At 35.0% G+C, this 21313-nt stretch overlaps 2 protein-coding genes across 4 annotated transcripts in view; one reads left to right on the top strand and one right to left on the bottom strand.

The window, feature by feature from the left end:
* Nucleotides 1-21313, top strand: part of LOC104004828 (uncharacterized) — a 225911-nt gene that overhangs the window by 33735 nt on the left and 170863 nt on the right. The window lies entirely within an intron of this gene.
* Nucleotides 1421-2343, bottom strand: OR13G1 (olfactory receptor family 13 subfamily G member 1). Its single transcript, XM_525133.6, is given in 2 exon segments — nt 1421-2289; nt 2292-2343. Coding segments are annotated over 2 exon segments (921 nt in total).

The following is a 21313-nucleotide window of genomic DNA, read 5'->3' as shown; positions in this document are numbered from 1 at the left end:
TGTTATATAACATGTTACTAATATATGTCACATATATAAAACAAAATGTTATAATTATAAAACAAAATGTTATACATGTAAAACATGAAATGTTTTATCATTTTCTTTATCAATTTATCTGATGATGGACACAACTGCTCCAGATATATTTGTAAGACAAAATTCCAACATGTTTTCATAATTGTGGAAATATATTGTAAAAATATGCTTTACTAATCACAGCAAATGATGTATTTCTTCCAATTTGTTATAAGATGTGTTGTATATTTTTATTATGTAGCCTCAGTTTTGGCATTCTCACTCTCTCAACCTAACTTTATTTCATGATTTAGTTTGTGACTTCAAATCTGCATTTATGATACATTTGCTAGTAGATACTCATAGCAACTGCCATAGTATAGACACCCACTTCTCATCTCATCTATGTTACATCCAAATTTTTTCAGGGGTGCCAAGTGCCTAATTTCAGAATATACTCTCCCAATTGGTACTTACAACTTGAAATGGTGTAATAATATAGCTATAGCCAATGAGATGTAGCTTATACTTACTGGGTTATCCTTATAAAAATAATAGACAGTGCTTCATTTGCCTCATGAAATCTCTGTCCTTAGCCTTCATTCTACTTGGGTTATGGATGAGATGCCTAGTAATACAAAAGCCATTCATGATCCTAGGGAAAACAATATTGAAGGGCAGAACAAGATGACTGAAGGTGCCTGTTTCATTGATGGCCCCATTGAACTGCCATACACACTATTGACTGCCTAATGTCAGACTAATGTTGCATGAGGCATAAGTGTACTCACTGGTTTAAAAGGACTGAAGTAATATTCTGTCACTTTTTCCTGAACACATGGAGACTTTAGAATTTGCCCAATAATTTTATTCAGTAGAGCACGATTTTTCTCCAATGAAATCTAAATAACGTAATGAGGTTCAACCCCAGAGTAGATACCTCATTATCACAATGCTGTAAGTGAATGAACCCAGCCTATTAAGCAAGGGAAAATTTATCACACACACTACTTCTCTCCAGCTCACATTCACATACCAACAAATAAATGGCACAAAATACACAAAATGTTTTGTGATATTTGCATGTATGATGTGCACATGCACGTATAGGTAAATATTTGTGTATATGCATATATAAGTATTCGAAGTTATGTACATATTTTTGGAAAATGTTGGAATATATATTATGACATATTTATGTGAGGGTATTGTGCATATTGCTTTATGAATATTCTTCACATAAAGAGTACAGAATTTTGGAGACAATGAGACTGCTAGGAAGAAGGCAGGAATAAGAGGGAAGGGAAAATTGGAATGGAGGTAAGTATGAAAAATCAGTAAAATCTGAGATGCTCTAGAAGATGGTTCCGGAGTACAGAAGTGATGTTGCATGTTGAAACTACTAGTGTTTCAGAAATGCAAACACGTTCCTAATTCCTGCCTGCATCTCCCTATTCTGGAAGCTGTACACCATCGGGTTTAATGTGGGAGTCACAAGAGTATAGAGTGCAGCTACCACCTTGTCTCTTTCAAATGTATAGCTGGAAGCAGGGCGGATATAGGTGTAGATTACAGGAGAATAGTAAAGGGTCACCACTGTGAGATGAGATGAGCATGTTGAGAAGGCCTTCCTCTTGCCTTCTACTGTGCGGATACGGAGAATAGCAACAATGATAAAACCATAGGAGATGCAGGTAAGAATAAAGTCCCCTATGGCCAGGGTAATATCAGCAACATACACCATCACCTCATTGATTCTTACAGGGCTACAGGACAAAGCCAGCAATGGGGGTGTCTCACAGAAGAAGTGGTCAATGGTGTTTGGCCCACAGAAAGTCAACCTCATGATAAGAGCTGTGTGCACCCAGGAATTGGTGACTGCAATAGCCATGACCATGCTGAGCAAGGCTACACACATATGGTGGTTCATAATAGTACTGTAATGAAGAGGGAAACAAATGGCCACATAGCGGTCATAGGCCATGGTGGTGAAGAGAACCATCTCAGCTCCCAGAGACCATGTGAAGAAGAAGAGCTGGGACATGCAGCCTGCATATGAAATGGTATTTTCTGATGTTAGCATGGTCCCCAGCATCTTCGGTATGATGCTTGTTGTGCAGATGATGTCCACAACAGCCAGTGTCAGAAGGAAAACATACATGGGCGTATGCAAGGTGTTGTTATAGATTACGGCAATGATGATGAGCATGTTGCCAAGAAAAGCCACAAGATAGATAATGAGAAAAAAGAGGAAGATAATTCCCTGGAGTTAGGCTTTTTGGTGAGGCCCAGAATAATGAACTCAGTTACAACGCTGTGATTCATCCTGCTTGGGTGATTGAATGGCAGTAATTGCACAGAATAAACAACTGAAAATTGAAAGAATCCCTGTGTCGTTAGGAGATAACATGAGGAGTGTGTGTACTTAGGGACTTAATTCTTGATTGGACACAACTTTGCAGCAGGAATTCCCATATGATGGAGTTCTGTATTCCAGGCAATATCCTCTGTTTTCCAGACTAATCCCATTCTCTGATGTATGTTCCTCCATTGATGACTCAAACTGAAGCCAGTGGTTGAGAAGAAAAATATTTTCAAAATGCCTTCAAATATTTTGATATCATTTTCACTTAAAACTTGTCTAAATACACACACATATATATATATACACACACATATGTATATATTCTGGATATGCATATATATCCAATGGAGCTGTAATACAAATTATTACATACCTCAATAATTCAGTTAATTGCATGGTACATTTAGGTGTCCTTGAGATATACATGAGCAAAGATACTTGAAATAATACAAGCTGACAGGGCTAATTATAGTGAGGATATTTCAGATGAAAAATGCCCAACCTAGTATTTTGAGGCTGTATATTCATGGGAACATTGACTAACGTATCACAGTCCAAATACTAAACAATTTAATCAAATGTCTGTATTAGTAGTTTTTCATCAGTTTGAGAAGCACATTGCCAAAATTCACTGGACCAGCTATTTGTTTTGCTGTTATATAATGGCAAGATAATTGGATTTAAAAATATAAAATGTAGGGTTGTGTCTTCATTTCATCATAGCTATAGATTGGCCATTTAAGCTCTGTAAGATATGGATTTATTATTTCTAAACATTGAATAAATTGAAATAAATACCAGATGTTAGAGAGACAGAGCCATGATTTCTAAAGGATACCCAAGCATAAATGGCAACTGGAGTTTTCTGGAAAATAATTTCTAGGACACAAGAAAAATCTGTGTCCTATGTTATTTTCCCCCAAAACTTCCATAGCATTCTGTTTTCTGTTTTCTTTTACTTTCTTTTCTAAAAAAGATGGGGGTCTCATTCTTACCCAGGCGGGTCTCAAACTCCTGACCTCAAGAGGTCCTCCTGCCTTGACGTCCCAAACTGCAGGGATTACAGGCATGAGCCACTGCACTTGGTTGCTGTCCGTTTTCTTTTATGCTTATTTATTTTGGTACATTTGTATGCACAGACAGTTACACGAATTCATGGCTTTTGGAACTATTATGATTAGATGAATCTAGTGATAGTATTCAAAGTAGTTGTGAATTTAGTCATAAATTTATGTTTATCAATGTTCTTTAAGTTTTCAGAGATCATATTGTACCTCTGGTATCTAAACAGAGACATAAATAAAAAGTATTTTTGAGTGTGGGTCCACAAATCTAGTCTGTTTTGCTCTCTCATGCCTTGTAGCCTCAATAATTTGTTAACCAAATTTTAGCTACTGATAAATTCATCTTTAACTCTTTAAACTGGAAGAAAAAATAGAGCTTTTGTCTAATCCATAATCCATTTCAGAATCTCTAGCTTTAGTATTAATTTACCCATACTGAAGGAATGTTACAGCCACCATTATTTGGGTCTTTGACATGTGACAGGCTGTATGTTAGGTCCTCTGCAGAGATGATACAATTTTGTCCTCACAAGCACATTGAGTCTTTAATATTTTTATCTTTATGTAGTTGATAAGCAAACAATGCATGGGAGTAAAAATAATAGTAGGTAGATTGTGTGTCTCATAAGTGCCAGGATTAACACCTAGATCATCTGACTCCAAAAAATTTGCTATTAACCTCTCTACTATATACTTTCAAGCAAAACACAAAATAATATGGCAAATGTACACAAAAACTAAGAAATATAAGAGATATCTGAAAGAATATGGATTTTTATTTTGAATACGAGATGATTTGGAAGAGGAAAATATAGACAAAGTAGTTGATTCTTAAAATTTAATTCAAATATTAGAATCTTTGAAAGATCTGAACTGAAGTGATATTAACTAATTTAAAAAATACTATGTGTTGAATATGTTTTCAAATAGTAAGCGGTTCTGGTCTGGTCATTTTATCTTAATCATAAATCTGACATCAAAGCTTCTTGAGATAAATGTATAAGATAACAGACCCCTTTCAGCCTTTTGGTGATCTTAATCACCAAAAACAGGCACTCAAATATAAACTGAGCTTTCATTGTTGAAGAAAAAAGCTTTGTTTTTTTTTTCTTGGAGAACTCTCACTTATTAATGTAAGTACTGTTATTTATCAATGTTATTTATCCACGTAACTGTTACTGATCAATTTTCCTAAAGCAGGTTATGAAGAAGGAGATCCCAGTCCCAAGTACACAAGGGCAAGTTTCAAAAAATTCTTAAAGTTCACAGGAGATAGAAAAGCGCACCGCTGTTCCACCATCTCTAAGTTAAGAGCAAAGGCAAGGGAACCTGAGGATTCTGTTTCTCTTTTCTTCTTGTAATGTCCTCACCCGCTTCTCTGGAGTTATGACATTGGTTTGCTTGACTTTGTTCTCAGTGCGGCTTCCTTGGTTTGGGTGGTTATTGTGTGTGAAGGAGGCTGAATCTGGAATGACACTATGACACAGTTCACTGTGAGGAGAGGGTATCTACTGACTATGAAAACCTTGTTCAGGATGCCCACCATTGGCTTAAGGTGGAGATATGTACTGTTTTCTATCCATAGGTGTCCAAACAGTGGTCAGTAGTTTCTCTTGAAATTCTGCAATTGATGTTAGTCTGACTTGCATGCTACTGTAGGCTCCAAAAAAGCCACAGTATCCAGAAGAAGAGGGCCTGCCTGCATCAGCAGGAAAGTGTCTTTCTCCAGAAATAGAAAGCCTGTTTCTATTTGCTGCAAATCAAAAGCCATTTATTCCTGGCCGTGTGCATCCCTGGTCATCTCCTCTGAAATTATCAATTCAGCTCTAGTTATTATGTTTAATCTGGCTTAGATTTTCTAATGATCAAAATCTGGAGGCAAGAAAAATCGGTGAAATTTAGTTTGTATCATTATAATACATATGGCCTAATCTTGACCCTGTCTGTGACCTTCCATTTTTAAGACATTCTTCAAGCCTCAGTCCATTCGCATTAGTTAAATGGAGATAACAGTAGTAAACTCACCGAGATTCTTTGAGGATTAAATAATGAATATGAATCTTTAGCCCTATTCTGGTGACTTACTGAGCTACCAATCAAAGGTAAAAATAATTATTATTTAGAGTTCCAAATATATAATTTTGAAAAATCATGTTTTAGTATGTGAGTATTCAGTCGTTAATAATGAGGGAGTTTTTTACTATTTAATGGAATAAATTTCCAGAAATGTATTTGAAAAGATTGAATAAATATTATAATAATTTAAGAATAACCAGATTGGGTTAGGGCAATAAAATATAATTCAATTAATTCTATAATAATTACAATAAAGGTGACTTTATTCATTAAATATTTAAAGGCCACAGTTTATGCTAATCATTATGCTATTAGATTATGACGATGTAGAAAATGTAATATACATTCTCAGTTATTTCAGCATCAGTGATAAAACAATGAACAATAAACTAATATTCTTTGGGACCATAAGAAAATCATTAGAGTTATAAAACAGTTTTATATAGTAACATAGCACACTTAATTTGGTCTTGGATAAAATAATGAAAATACTAACCAAAAACATGAGTGTGATATCTGAAACCCTAGCACCCGTGATTTTTATTGCTTAGTCAATATTCCTTTATATTTACCATTATATTTACCATTTATACTGTTCTTCTTTCTCCTGCATATCTTCCCTTATATGGGACAATTTTTATTCTCATGAATAACTCTGCTTTTAGTCCACATGAATGTGGTATTGTCTCCAAAAGTAAGCAGGTTTTGAGGAGTGTGAGTGGAAAGGGAAGAGGAAAGAGAAGATAAATTCCAATAAAACTGGCCTGGTGTGTGGTTCACACCTGTAGTCCCAGCACTTTGGCAGGCTAGGGTGGGCAGATGGCTTGAGCCCAGGAGTTCGAAACCAGCCTTGGTAACATAGTGAGACCTCGTTTCTACAAAAAATACAAAAATTAGCCGGCCTGTAATCCCAGCTACTTGGGACGCTGAGGCAGGAGACTCGCTGGAGCCTGGGAGGTGGAGGTTGCAGTGAGCCGAGATTGTGCCACTGCACTGCAGCCTGGGTGACAGAGCCAGACCCTGTCTTAATGAAATAAAAATAAAAATAAGAAAAGATAGGACTACTTGAGATTATTATATTCTAAGGTAAGGAATTATTTTGTTGTTAAGTAGTCGATAAGGGAGAAATTTTAGATTTCTGAGAGAGGAAGTAGTATGTGACATACCCCAGTTTTAGAAAGCCAGCCCTGAAGGTGTCATAGAGGATGAATTCAGAGGGAGACAGTATTTGTCCATCTTAAATGGAGACTGTGTTTACAGGCACCAACTGGTTTGTAGAACATTATCAATTTAAGTTTAACAATAGGATTTATTTATAATAATGAATTGCCAGAATAAAATGAAAGTGATATAGAATTGCCAGAATAAAATGAAAGTGATATAAAATATAAAACTACATACAGAAAAAACTTAGACCATTTTGTTTGGCAGGATGCAGTGCACTGCCAAATAAACACTGGCAACCTTTTCCTGGAAGGAGTGAATTGAGGTCACATTCTGTTTACTTACTTTAGAACACCAAACATTTACTAATAATTCACAATGATGCTTGATTTATGTGCCATTCACCATGCTATTTTGCTAAATCATGAGAATAAGTTTAAGAATTAATAGGGCCGGGTGCGGTGGCTCACGCCTGTAATCCCAGCACTTTGGGAGGCCAAGATGGGCGCATCACCTGAGGTTGGGAGTTCCAGACCAGCCTGACTAACATGGAGAAACCCCATCTCTAATAAAAATACAAAATTAGCTGGGCATGGTGGCACATGCCTGTAATCCCAGCTACTCAAGAGGCTGAGGCAGGAGAATTGCTTGAACCTGGGAGGCGGAGGTTTCAGTGAGCCGAGATCGCGCCATTGCACTCCGACCTGGGCAACGAGAGCGAAACTCTGTCTCAAAAAAAATTGATAATATTTATGTCACTATTTTACATATGAAGTAGTTGGTGAAATTTGGTAGTTATCAAATGTGCTTATTGTCACACAGTTAGACACTGGCGACATGGAAATCTGAATCCAGGGAGTCTAATGACAAAATTCACTCATGTTGCGTTTTATAAGCCAATGTTATACCTATGTCAACTCCAACAGCAGTTTATTCTTATGTATCCATTACATCATTATCATCATCTCTGTTTTCAAGTATTTTCATCTTCATTGTCATAATAAACAATATCGGCACACGTTTAAAGGGCCCATGTTGTCTAAGGCAAGGTGCTAAGAACTCACCACAGCAGCCACTGTGCTCTATGGGGGCAGAGTGATACGCATTTCCTCGTACTCTCATATTCCTGAATGACTTCTGTCAGACAGTTTCATTCTAGGCCACTTTCTATTAGGTAGGGCTAAGTCAGAGGTGATTCTAGTTCAAGCATCGTTTAAGGAGAATGTTACATTCTCTTCAGCTTAGCTTCACTGTTGAAGTACTAGAAAAGAAGTGAAAGTAGCTACTTCTTAATTTTCTAGGTTTCGAAGTGATCAGAGAGGTAGGAAAGGAAGATCAGTGTGAAGGCAGTATAATAAATGGTAAAAAGAGAAAAGGTGGAGATTAAGGAGAGTCAATACCTGCATACAAATCATGGCCCTACCCTACAAAGCATGATCAACCACTTGGTTAGCCAGGGATTGTCCAAGTTTTGCCACTGAAAGACCCACATCCTAGGAGACCTGTCAGTCTCAGGCAACCTGGGAAAGTTGGTCACCCTAGGACATCTGAAGCCAATGCAATTCCTGTCTGAAAGCATTTTATTCTCTATGTTTGGGAAGACATTATTTTTCACGTTTACATTGTTTTCTAAGTTTTGGAAGAAATCTTTTTTTTTTTTAAAATTCAACTCTGAACATGCCACTCACCATTTTATAGAGTCTGTCACAGATTCTTATATATGATAGGTAGAATATGAACACTAAATGAGTAAATGAAACCCTTGTAAGGCTCTATTTTTGAGAGGCGTTTTAAGCAGCTTAGAGCATCCTGATACAATGAGAAGTTTTGCAAGCTAATTCTTAAACCATTTAGCTAAGTCTTTATGATAATTAAAGAAAGGACATATTCTAAAACAATTTCTCACACATGTCAAGCATTCCCATAACTTGGTAAAGTATATTAACCTAAATTTAGTTGACTGTCTTTTAAACTCCAACTTTTGCATATTTGATATGAAAGGAAAAATTTTGAAAGGCTGGCAGGCAATATAAATACTTGCATCATCAGTATTTTGATACATTGATAGCATAAAATCCCCTGTTTTGAATTAAAGTACAATCCGCGGATGGATTTTGTGTGTGTGTGTGTGTGTGTGTGCTATGGCTAAAAAGGAATTAAGTATGTTACCTGGCTCAAAAATATCCCTACTCAGGCCATGATTTTATGGTAAACTTAAGAATTAGACAGTCTGCCCACAAATACTCACTGTAGTGTTTTGCAGAGTATTGTCATGTTCAAATGGTGACCTGTATTAAATCACTGTAAAAAACTAAAAGTACAGTAGCTCTTTCCAGTTTGCTATCAAAGGAGCTCTTTCATGCTTGCTTTAGTATTGGTTTATTTATACTTAAGATCAATGAAAAGCATGGTTCCTGACTCAAGGACAAGGGACCCCAGGGAAGAACATCTTGAAGTGATTTGCTATTAGTTACATTAAAATGTATCCCAGAGGAACAGTTTTTAAAACCCTGAACTAATTACCAATTATGATGTTCAATCACTTGGTCTTTGTGTGTCAACCTTTTTCTGTGAAGACCAAAAGGTATCCCGAGATAATGTCTTCATGGAGTAGGAAACCTGAATAATGAGACACAATGGAAATGCTGGTGGGAGATTTAAAGAATAAATGGATGGACATTGTTATAAAAGCAATTACATCTGCTTCAGAGATCTTCTCCCAATATAAACTTAGACAGTGTTAAAAGAAAAATCTTAGACAAGTTAAATTTAACAGAGTTCATTTGAGCAGAGAAAATAAAAAATATTTATGAACCAGATAACACTCAGGACCAAAAGCAGTGCAGAGAGCTTCATCCTACAAGGCGTTGCAGGCAATATTTATAGCTGGAGAAATGGAAATGACATGCGGAAATAACCTGATTGACTGGAGTTCTGTGTTTGCCTTATTTGGATGTTTTGGCAGGCTTCGGCCTACAGTTGGCTGAAGGTTAGGCTGCTATGATTCTCTGAGATTTTGCTACTTGTTATAATGTATGCTCTGAAGTTAGGTTGCAGGTTGTTTACACATTAAGTTAGGTTACAGTTTACCATGTACACAGGCAGATTTAGGACAAACAGTTCAATTTAATAAGAGGAAGAGTGGTAGGAAATGAATTCCAAGATGAAGGTTAAAGCAAAATTTGTCATTTAGTCCTCTACTCTGTGCAGGACTGGAGGATCTTACAAATAAAATATGAAATGCAATTTGATTTTCATTTGTTTAATGTAACACACAAACCCTTCAGCTAAATTTCTTTCTGAATTGTTTGAAAAACTGTTCTGTACATCCTTTTGGTGTTTATGCATACCCAAACACAAATGCAACTCATCTGTGTGTTGTACTCATAATGACATAACATTGTCTCTATCCCTCTTGCTGAATAGCCTCATAGTTTGAAATGTTCATTAGAATTCAAACACACATTTACATGTTTACCATGTATTTCTTTCTCCTATTTGTTTATCTTAAAGAAAAGTTACATGGGTAAATATCAGATCACTTTAACAGCTTTTTAAAGCTTCCAGACAGTGATCTAAATGCTTATTTCACATTTATTATAAGCATAGTATTACTAAATATTAGTTAAGTATATCAAACTATCAATATGAGAGCAAGTAAGGGGCAGGAATTATATGTAGTTGTCATCACATGGCCAAATAGAAATTAAATCATTTGCCTTTAAAGAGTGTTTGCTGTTGAGCCAGTTGACATAATTTATCTTGCTTTAGTAATATTCTTTACAGGTAAAATAACCTACTCATTTCCACAATGATAAAACATTGTCGTTTTATCGCTTTGAACAAGTACATTAAAATAATACAGAACAGTTGAAGATGTGATGACTGCACAATGAACCAGAATAACATTGAATTAAATGTATTCGTAAATGGGTGGAGAGGAGGTATTTGGTGGAAAAAAAAAAGCTGAAATACTTGAGCCAATTAAGTCCCTTGACTCCAAACCCATCCCTATGCACTCAGATCTTGGGTGCTGGATTGGGTGAACCCTACAACCACATCGCTGTTAGCGTGTTGGCACCACATGAACTCTGCCAGTAGGGGGCAATAGAGGTAAACTGTAAGACTAGAGGAGAAAAAACAGGTCCCTTCCCTGTTTGCTTCTCCTGGTCTTTTTGGTGAAGTTCTAGAACTTCTAGTATTTTGACTTTTGATTTTAAATACCCCAGGATGATTGGAATTTGCCTTATTCTTATTTTCAGTCTGTCAAATTAAGTCATGTATCATTAGAAGCAATACTGTTGTATGCGCCAGAGAACTGGTTTTATGATCTATTTGTAGTAGAAGGGCTGCCTTGTCATTATCAAAGGTTACTCTTCAGAAAAGTTGCTTGCCTTATTAGCTATGTATTCTAATAGCATAACGACTATACCAACTTTGTTTTGTTTAATTTTTCATGGTATATATTTTTCCATCTTCATTTTGGGTGTTTTCTTCGTGTTCATTTGAGAATATGTTAAGTGTAATACAGTTTTGTTTTTTAACAAAATCAGTCAGTCTTAGTGCTTTAATTTCAGCACTTTAGTTGCCTTTAATTTAATTTCAGACACATTTGTGTTTGCTTTATGAATATATTATTGTTATTTGGCTCATCTATGTTCTTTCTCCCTGTTTTACCTTACTTTATCTTATTTTATTCCACATTTCCATCTATGAGGTGAGTAGTCATGCATTTCTACACCGATTTGAGTGTTTATGCATTTTTGACTTATTACAGTCAAGTAGAAATTACTTATTTTACCACTTTCTACAGACACTGTGCTTTTAGAACACTACTTTAGTCCCTTCTTTGTATTGTTTTTATAATGGATTATAATTAAACGCATATCTCAAACCCCACCACCCATAACTTTTATTGTTTAATCAGTCTGTATTCCTTTGCATGTGCTCTTATATTGCTTTTTTCATTGTTCTTCCACTCTCCTGCCCATTTTTCCCATTTGGGCCATTTTCTTCTGCCTGCGTAACTCTTCTTTTAATGCAAACCTACAGGTTTGCTGACAAGAAATTCTCTCATTCTTTTATGTATTAAAATTTTTGGTTGGTATTAGTTTTGGAAATTATGTTTTCTGGGTATATGATTTTATGTTGACTATTATTTTATTTAGCACATTAAAGATATATCTAAATTGTCTTATAGCATTCACAGTTTATGTTGAAAAGTCAACTGTCAGTAGTATTGTTGCTTATTTGAACAAAATGTCTTCTTTTCCTCTTATTGCGGCATTTAAGCTTATCTTTAGTTTTAGCAATTTTAGTGTGATGTCTCTAGGATATGATTGAACTTTTCTTTATCTTGCTTGAAGATTGCCAATAATATTTATCTGTGGGTATCATTATTTATGCTGCTTCTGCCCCCCTTTTTAAATCTGTGTGCCTCCCAGGGTGAAAATAACATGCATGCTAGAACTTTTCACTATGGTTTTTATCTTACGTGTTGTACCTTCCAATTATGTTTCTTCTCTTTAAATATTTTTTATTAACTCATATTCAAGCAAGTAATCAGATCTTCTACTGGATCTAACATTCCGTCAATCCCAAACTATTAGCTGTTAACTTCAGGTAGAGTATTTCATGCTTTTATAATTCTATTGTATATTAATTTTAGACATATATATTTACTTCTAATATTTCTAGTTTTTTCTATCTGCATCTTTTCATCTCTCATCTCTATTTTCATCTCATATTCTCTTCAACATATTAATAATAGCCATATTATTTTATTTGTTTATTGTTGATTCATCAAACTTTTACTAAATAAAATTTACTGTATTGAAAAAAGGGAATTTGGGGTAGTTTCTTCAATGGCACAGTTATACAAGGTAGCTGCAGACTGATCTCTAGATCTTTTTTTCCATTTTTCGAATTTTCTTTGCCTATTTCCCAATCTCTTATCCCCTGAACACACACAGACACACACACACACATCCCTACACACTTTGTGTCCCTTTATGGGGACACACTTACAATAGTCACTTACTATGCAAGTTTACAAGCTTATGGCTAGGGAGGACACTGAAGAACAAATGCTTTTATATACCTTTAGTGGGCTTTTTTCCACGTTTTTCAAGAACACAAGACATTGCTATTAACTATGGTCACCGTGTTCTACAATATATTTCTTTAATTCATTCCTTCTGTCCAACTGGAATTTTTCATCCTTTGACAAGTATCTCCCCAGCTGCCTCCCCACCACACCACCACTACTATCCTAGCCTCTGGTAATCAACACGTTACTCTCTTTTTCTATGAATTTGACTTTTTACGCTCCACATGTAAGTGAAGTCATGAGCTATTTGTCTTTATGTGCTTGGCTTTTCTCACTTAACGTAATGCTCTCCAGGTTTATCCATTCTGTTGCAAATGACAGGACCCTTTAATGGCTGAATGGTATTCTCTTGTGTATCTATACCATATTTTCTTACCCATTCATCTATGATGGACACTTAGGTTGACTCTGTATCTTGACTATTCTGAATAATACTGCAGTGAATACAGAAGTGCAGAAAAATTTTTGACTTAGTGATTCAATTTCTTTTATGCACACTCAGTAGTATGATAGCAGAATCATATAGTAGTTTTATTTTTAACTTTTCGAGGAACCTTCATAATGGCTGTACTAGTTTTGTATTTCTAAAAACAGTGTGCAAGAGATCCCTTTTTACCATATCTTCACCTTATCTTTCGTATTCTTGATAATAGCCATTCTAACAGATGTGAAGGTGATATCATTGTGGTTTCAATCTTCATTCCCCTTCATGCTTAATAATGTTGAACAGTTTTTCATATATCAATTGGCCATATGCATGACTCCTTTTGAGTGATATCTATTCAGATCCTTGGACCATTTTTTAACTAAGTTATTTGTTTTTTTCTTTTTCACTATAGAATTATTTGAGTTACCTAGATATTTTTGGCTTTAACCTCTTATCAAATGTATGATTTTCAAATAGTTTTTTCCATTTCATAGGTTGTCTCTTCACTGCTGATTGTTTCCTCTGCTGTTTACAAGTTTTGTAGCTTGATGCAATCACATTTATTTTTGTTTTTGTTGTTTGCAATTTTAGGATCAAATCCAAGAAAGTCATTGCCAAGACCAATTTCGTGGAACTTTTCTCTTATGTTTTCTTTTTGTACTTTTACTGTTTTAACTTTTACCTTTGCGAGTATAATCTATTTTGAATTAATTTTTGCTTACAGTGTAAGATAAGGCTCTAACTTGATTCTTTTGCATATGGATATCTAGTTTTCTCAGCAACATTTATTGAAGAGACTGCCCTTTCCCCATTGTGTGTTACTGACATATTTGTCAAAAATCAATTGGCTATAAATACATGTATTTATTGCTGGGCTCTCTATTCTGCCCCATTGGTCTGTTTGTTTTTATGTCAGTAAGTTGTTGTTTGGATGACTATAGCTTTGTAGGAGATATCAGAGTAATATTGACCTTGCAAAATGAGTTTAAAGTAATTTCTTTCTATTCCAATTTTGTAATTGTTTGAGAATAATTGTTATTAATGTTTTCCTTAAATGTTTGATAGAATTCAACATTGAAGCCATTTGATCTTGACATTCTTTTTTTGATGGGAGATTTTTACCACTGATTCAACGTCCTTATTCACTATTGGTGTGCTCAGATTTTTTTTTTAATAATACAGTTGTGGTAGGTTTTATGTATTTAACAATTTGTTCATTTCCTGTAGGTTTTCCAATTAGTTGACTTATAATAGTTAATAACAGTATTTTATGATCCTTCATATTTCTGTGGCATCAGTTGTGTAAGGTCTTTTTTAATCTTTTATTTTATTGAGTCTTGTCTTTTGTTTCTAAGTTATTTTGTCTATTTTTTCAAAAAATTATTTGTTTCATTGCTCTTTTGTAACTTTTTGTCTCTATTTTGCTTATTTCTGCCCTAACCTTTATTATTTCTTTTCCTTTAATAATTTTCAATGAAGTTTGTTCTTATTTTTCTATTTACTTGTGGTGCAATATTAGGTTGTTTACTTAAGATCTTACTTTTTTGATGCAGGTGTTTATTGGCATAAATTGAATTTTTAGAACTGATTTTCCTACATCCCAAGATTTTGATATGTTGTATTTTTTTATTTGTCTCAAAAATGTTTTTAATTTGCCTTTTAATTTCATCATTTACCGATTGGTTGTTCAGAAGCATTTTGTTCAGTTTCCATGTATTAGTAAACTTTCCAAAGTTCCTCCTCTTGTTGATTCATAGTTTTATATAATAAAAGACACTATAAATTTTAATCTTGTTAAATCTGTTAAGACTTGTTACGTGGCTTGATGTATGATCTATTCTAGGGAATGTTCCATGTGCAATTGAGAAGCACGTGTATTCTGCAGCTGTTGGATGGAATGTTCTGTAAATATCTGCTAGGTCCATTTGGTCTAGAGTGCAGTTTAGTTCTGGTAGATTTTACATATCTAGGAATTTCTTCATTTCTCCTAGCTTATCCAATTTGTTGGTGTTTTCTTGTTCGTAAGTGTCTCTTATGTCCTCTGTGTTTCTGTGGTATGAGTAGTAATGTCTCATTTCTATTTCTATGTCTCATTTTTGTTTCTATTTTATTTGAGTCTTTCATGAGGCTGTTTGTCAATTTGTTTATCTTTTAAAAACAATAACTCTTAATTTTGTTGCTCTTTTCCATTTTTTGTCTCTTTTATTTAAATCTGCTCTGAATCTTATTTCTCTCTCTCTCTCTCTTTTTTTTCTCTAACTCTAGGCCTAATGTGTTATTTTTTCCAGTTCTTTGAAGTGTAATTTTATGTCTTTTTTTATTTGGGAGCCTCTTTCTTTTTAGATGTAGGCTTTTTTTTGCTATAAACTTTTGTCTTATTACTACATTTTTTAATCCCATACATTTTGGTATCTTGTATATTCATTTTGTTTGTCTCAAGATATTTTTAATATCCCTTTTATTTTCTATTTGAACCGCTGGTTGTTTCAAAACATGGTGTTGAATTTCCATATATTTGTGAATTTTCTGATATTAATTCTCTTCCTGATTTCTAGTTTTATATTGTGTACTCATGAAAAATACTTGATAGTATTTCAGTCTTTTAAAATGCTAAGGCTTGTGTTGTGGCTAAACATATGATATGTCCTGTAAAGGGTTTCATGTGTGCTTGAGAATAATGTGTATTCTGCTGCTATTGAATACATAATATACATTCTATATAAGTGTGTTACAATTTAATCTAAATTGTAGTTCATGTCCAATGTTTTCTTATTGATTTTCTTGGTGGATAATGTATCCATTGTTAAAAGGGAGTAGAGAAGTCCCCTGCTCTTATTATATGGCAGTTTATCTATTTCTTTATATGTACTAATATTTGCAGATCTGATAATATTAATATTTTACCAGAAGGTGGGAAGGGAGGAGAGGTGAAGAGAAGTTGCTTACTGGGTACAAAAATACAGTTAGATAGAATACCTTCTACTGTTTGTAGCACAGTATGGTGACTATAGTTAGCAAAAATTAATTGTATATTTCAAAATAGCTAGAAGTGAAGATTTAAATGTTTCCAACAAGGGAAATGATCAATCTTTGAGGTGATGGATATTCTAATTACCCTGATTTGATAATCACACATTGTATGCATGTATCACAGTGCCATATGAATCCTATAAATATGTACAGTTACAGTTATACTTTGATAAAGATACTGCAAAAGTTAAAAAATGAAAAGAAAGATCATATTAAAACAATGAGGAAAAATCTTGATGATATTCATTTATAAAGAATGGATGTGTTGCACTGTGTACTAGTGTTAAAATACAGTTTAAATGTGCAGTTATAAAAATGTTGTTACTAGTGAGGGAAAAAATAAAATGAAATAAAACAAAAACTTAAGCTTGGAAATAGACTCTAGCATACATAATGTTTTGGTATTTAATAATTTTTGCATTTAAAATCAGTAAAGAAGTAAATTATCTAGAAAGAAATTGTGGAGTAATTAATTAGTCCTTTGGGACACAATAACTCAGCTCAAAACCACATTCTCTAAACCAAAATTAATTACAAAAAATATGATTTCAAATAGTAAAATAAATAAAACTACAGAAGCTATCAGAATTTTTAAGAATTATCACTTCAATCTAAGGATTTACATTCTTGTCTGAACATAAAAGCAAATACAATAAAACATGACTAACAAAAAATTCAAATTTATTATTGAAATTATTGTAAAGAAATACAATATAAAATATAAAAATATTGGAAAAGAATATTTGGGATATATATGACGAACTAAATTCAACATTATGTTAAGATTACAATTAATTTAGTGGCTTAAAATAACAATGAAACAAATTTATTAACATACATTTATATAGTTTAGAAGTCCGAGATTGGTTTCACTGGGTTAAATTTAAGCCATCAGCAGAATTATATTTCCTTCTGGAGGCTGTAGTGTAGAATTGATTTTCTTGCCTGTTTTTGTTTCTAGAGGCCATTCATTTTCCTTGGCTATTATCAGCTTCCTTCATGTGAGAGCTAGGATCGTTGTACCAACTCCTTCCTGCCCTGCCATCTTTCTCGTTCTCTTACATGTGCCTCCCTCTTCTACTTTTAATGAATGTTGTGATTACATCAAGCCCACCTGAATCATCCAGAATAATCTCCCTATTTTTAGATCAGCTGATAAGCAAAGTTAATTACATCTGAAACCTTAATTCTATTTCCCCATGTAACCTGACGTATTTACATGTTCTAGGGATTAGAACTTGGACATCTTTGAGAGCTCATTATTCTGCTTATTATAATTGCATGTCTCAAACATCATTGATGAGGCAAGTTTTCATTTTAAAACAAAACTTCAAAAAGTCCATTGCTTTTGTTATCACAAAAAAATTGTTAACTGACTCAACTGAACATCTTTACATGAAAATATTTATTTTTGAAAAGACTTTAGTGTCTGAAGTCTGGATCAAGTACAAACTTCACATTCAACTCACCTGCCCATGTCTGGGCAAGTACAAAACTCACATTCAACTCACATGCCCATGTCTGGCAAAATTGCTACAGTGAAACAAAAACTAAACTAAAACGTACAAAATAGCAGAATAAACTAAAACAAAAAATAATATAAGCCCTAAATCTGAAGTAGCATATTTCAATAAACCATCAAAAACTGTTAAACCAATCTCATGCAGTATAATTTTCTATAAACCTTAAGGATATTTGATGACAATACAATTTTTTTTATTATTATTATACTTTAAGTTTTAGGGTACATGTGCACAATGTGCAGGTTAGTTACATATGTATACATGTGCCATGCTGGTATGCTGCACCCATTAACTCGTCATTTAGCATTAGGTATATCTCCTAAAGCTATCCCTCCCACCTCCCCCCACCCCACAACAGTCCCCAGAGTGTGATGTTCCCCTTCCTGTGTCCATGTATTCTCATTGTTCAATTCCCACCTATGAGTGAGAATATGAGGTGTTTGGTTTTTTGTTCTTGCAACAGTTAACTGAGAATCATGATTTCCAATTTCATCCATGTCCCTACAAAGGACATGAACTCATCATTTTGTATGGCTGCATAGTATTCCATGGTGTATATGTGCCACATTTTCTTAATCCAGCCTATCATTGTTGGACATTTGGGTTGGTTCCAAGTTTTTGCTATTGTGAATAGTGCCGCAATAAACATACGTGTGCGTGTGTCTTTATAGCAGCATGATTTATAGTCCTTTGGGTATATACCCAGTAATGGGATGGCTGGGTCAAATAGTATTTCTAGTTCTAGATCCCTGAGGAATCGCCACACTGACTTCCACAGTGGTTGAACTAGTTTACAGTCCCACCAACAGTGTAAAAGTGTTCCTATTTCTCCACATCCTCTCTAGCACCTGTTGTTTCCTGACTTTTTAATGATTGCCATTCTAACTGGTGTGAGATGGTCTCTCATTGTGGTTTTGATTTGCATTTCTCTGATGGCCAGTGATGGTGAGCATTTTTTCATGTGTTTTTTGGCTGCATAAATGTCTTCTTTTGAGAAGTGTCTGTTCATGTCCTTCGCCCACTTTTTGATGGGGTTGTTTGTTTTTTTCTTGTAAATTTGTTTGAGTTCATTGTAGATTCTGGATATTAGCCCTTTGTCAGATGAGTAGGTTGTGAAAATTTTCTCCCATTTTGTCGGTTGCCTGTTCACTCTGATGGTAGTTTCTTTTGCTGTGCAGAAGCTCTTTAGTTTAATTAGATCCCATTTGTCAATTTTGTCTTTTGTTGCCATTGCTTTTGGTGTTTTAGACATGAAGTCCTTGCCCATGCCTATGTCCTGAATGGTAATGCCTAGGTTTTCTTCTAGGGTTTTTATGGTTTCAGGTCTAACATTTAAGTTTTTAATCCATCTTGAATTAATTTTTGTATAAGGTGTAAGGAAGGGATCCAGTTTCAGCTTTCTACATATGGCTAGCCAGTTTTCCCAGCACCATTTATTAAATAGGGAATCATTTCCCCATTTCTTCTTTTTCTCAGGTTTGTCAAAGATCAGATAGTTGTAGATATGTGGCGTTTTTTCTGAGGGCTCTGTTCTGTTCCATTGATCTATATCTCTGTTTTGGTACCAGTACCATGCTGTTTTGGTTACTGTAGCCTTGTAATATAGTTTGAAGTCAGGTAGTGTGATGCCTCCAGCTTTGTTCTTTTGGCTTAGGATTGACTTGGCAATGCGGGCTCTTTTTTGGTTGCATATGAACTTTAAAGTAGTTTTTTCCAATTCTGTGAAGAAAGTCATTGGTAGCTTGATGGGGATGGCATTGAATCTATAAATTACCTTGGGCAGTATGGCCATTTTCACGATATTGATTCTTCCTACCCATGAGCATGATGGAAGGACAATACAATTTTTTAAAGTTGAAATGTTGGCTGACTTGTCTTTTGGCAAATTAGCTTTTTTTGATTTGACCTCATGAAGTTGATTTTTCAGTTAACTGTTTCTGTAAGTGAGGCTTTTAAAATAAATAAATAAATTAGTAAATTCACCTTTTGAGCAATTAGTTTGCTGTGAATTTGGTCATTCAGTAAATTAGTCATGAATAGATTTTGATGAATTGGTTTAGATCAAATTGGCCCAATTTGTAGTAATAAGTCCTAAGGTTCTGGGCAAGATTAATTAAGGCTGAATAACTCTGGGCTAGCTGAATGGTGAGTATTTTTATTTGCCAAGTGGTATCCTCCATCCAATGAGACTCAATCTCAGAGCAGTTTGCTATTATCCTGAACTGCATGGACATGCTATGTTTTTGATCCTCAATCAAGGATCCTGGATTCAGTACAAGGCAGATGAGTTAGAAAGGAGATTTGAGAATGTAGAAATCCCACAATGCTAGGATTTGCTGTTTTGAGGGCTGCTGAAAAGGGAGATCAATGAGAATGTCTTGGTTACAAGGAGGAGGTACCTCAGAAGGCTCAAGAGGGAAAGTTGGTAACAAGGGCCCCATGTATGTCAGGGAAACAGATGTGTTCTTTCTTCTGATAGGGAAAGACCACCCACATGAGCCTAAAAAGAAGCTGTGGACCGCAGCACAGCACCAAATGCAAGGGTTCCTTTTGGCAGTCTGACTTTACCCATCCTCAGAGCTTCTCTGGAAAACCAAAGGTCTCCTAATTTTTAGTGGAAGATGGGTGTGGAGAGAGGAAACAAGCCTCATAGAAGCCTGTATCCCATAATTAACCTAAAATCAGTCTCAGAAGAAAGGACTTCAAAAGAGAGGATAAGGATAAATGAACTTAGACATCCCAACAGTGACAGCAGGGCAGGCAGAACGTAGGCCATACATAGGCTTTCTGACCTCCAGAGTTGCTTAACACCTGGTCTTTGTGGCTTCTTTCATACTCTGGGAGAGAAATGGTGTGCTACCAAGCAGCAGACATTGATTCAAAGTACATTCTGCAGGCTGCAACTCTATCTCCCTTATAACCTGGCTATCAAATCAACCAAGGCGTGAGGGAAGGTGGAGAACAAGGGAGATGTGAGGGAGCAGGCCTTGCCTGTTCTTGGATCCTTGACAGACAGCTCTTCTAGCCTTTGTTCAAGATTCCTATGAAGAGTCTTCATTCTGTAATTGGGTTTGCCTGTGTAGTCAATCAGCAGGGTCACTTCTTGTCAGCCCCCTTCCACCCAGTCCCTAAGCGTCCTGCTAGGGCACCTCCTCTTTCCATACAAATGTGGCCTCCAGATCAAGAATTCATCGACTATGGTCCTCTCCCATGGGAGGATGTACACATAGGAATTGTTCACTCTCTGTTTGAGGGCTGTGAAGATGCTGCAAATGACAACTAGAATAAATACAGAGCACATGAGCCATGAAAAGCCCATGACTCCGTATAACAGGAATTCTTCCTGTTAGGTGGCAGGCTTCCCTGTGTGTACCCTATTAGAAAAATATGTGATATTATACATGAAAAACCATAATCAATGATAAAATGAACATCAACAATAAAAGAATTCAACATGGTAGCAGGATATAAAGTTAAGATGCAAAAGTCAGTAGCATTCATATAACAAATGGTAGCCATAAAATATAATGAATAGTT

Source organism: Pan troglodytes, chromosome 1 (genome assembly GCF_028858775.2).
Source record: "Pan troglodytes isolate AG18354 chromosome 1, NHGRI_mPanTro3-v2.0_pri, whole genome shotgun sequence".
NCBI lineage: Eukaryota > Metazoa > Chordata > Mammalia > Primates > Hominidae > Pan > Pan troglodytes.
Note: the sequence above shows the minus strand (reverse complement) of the source record. Positions and strands in the feature narration are given on the sequence as shown.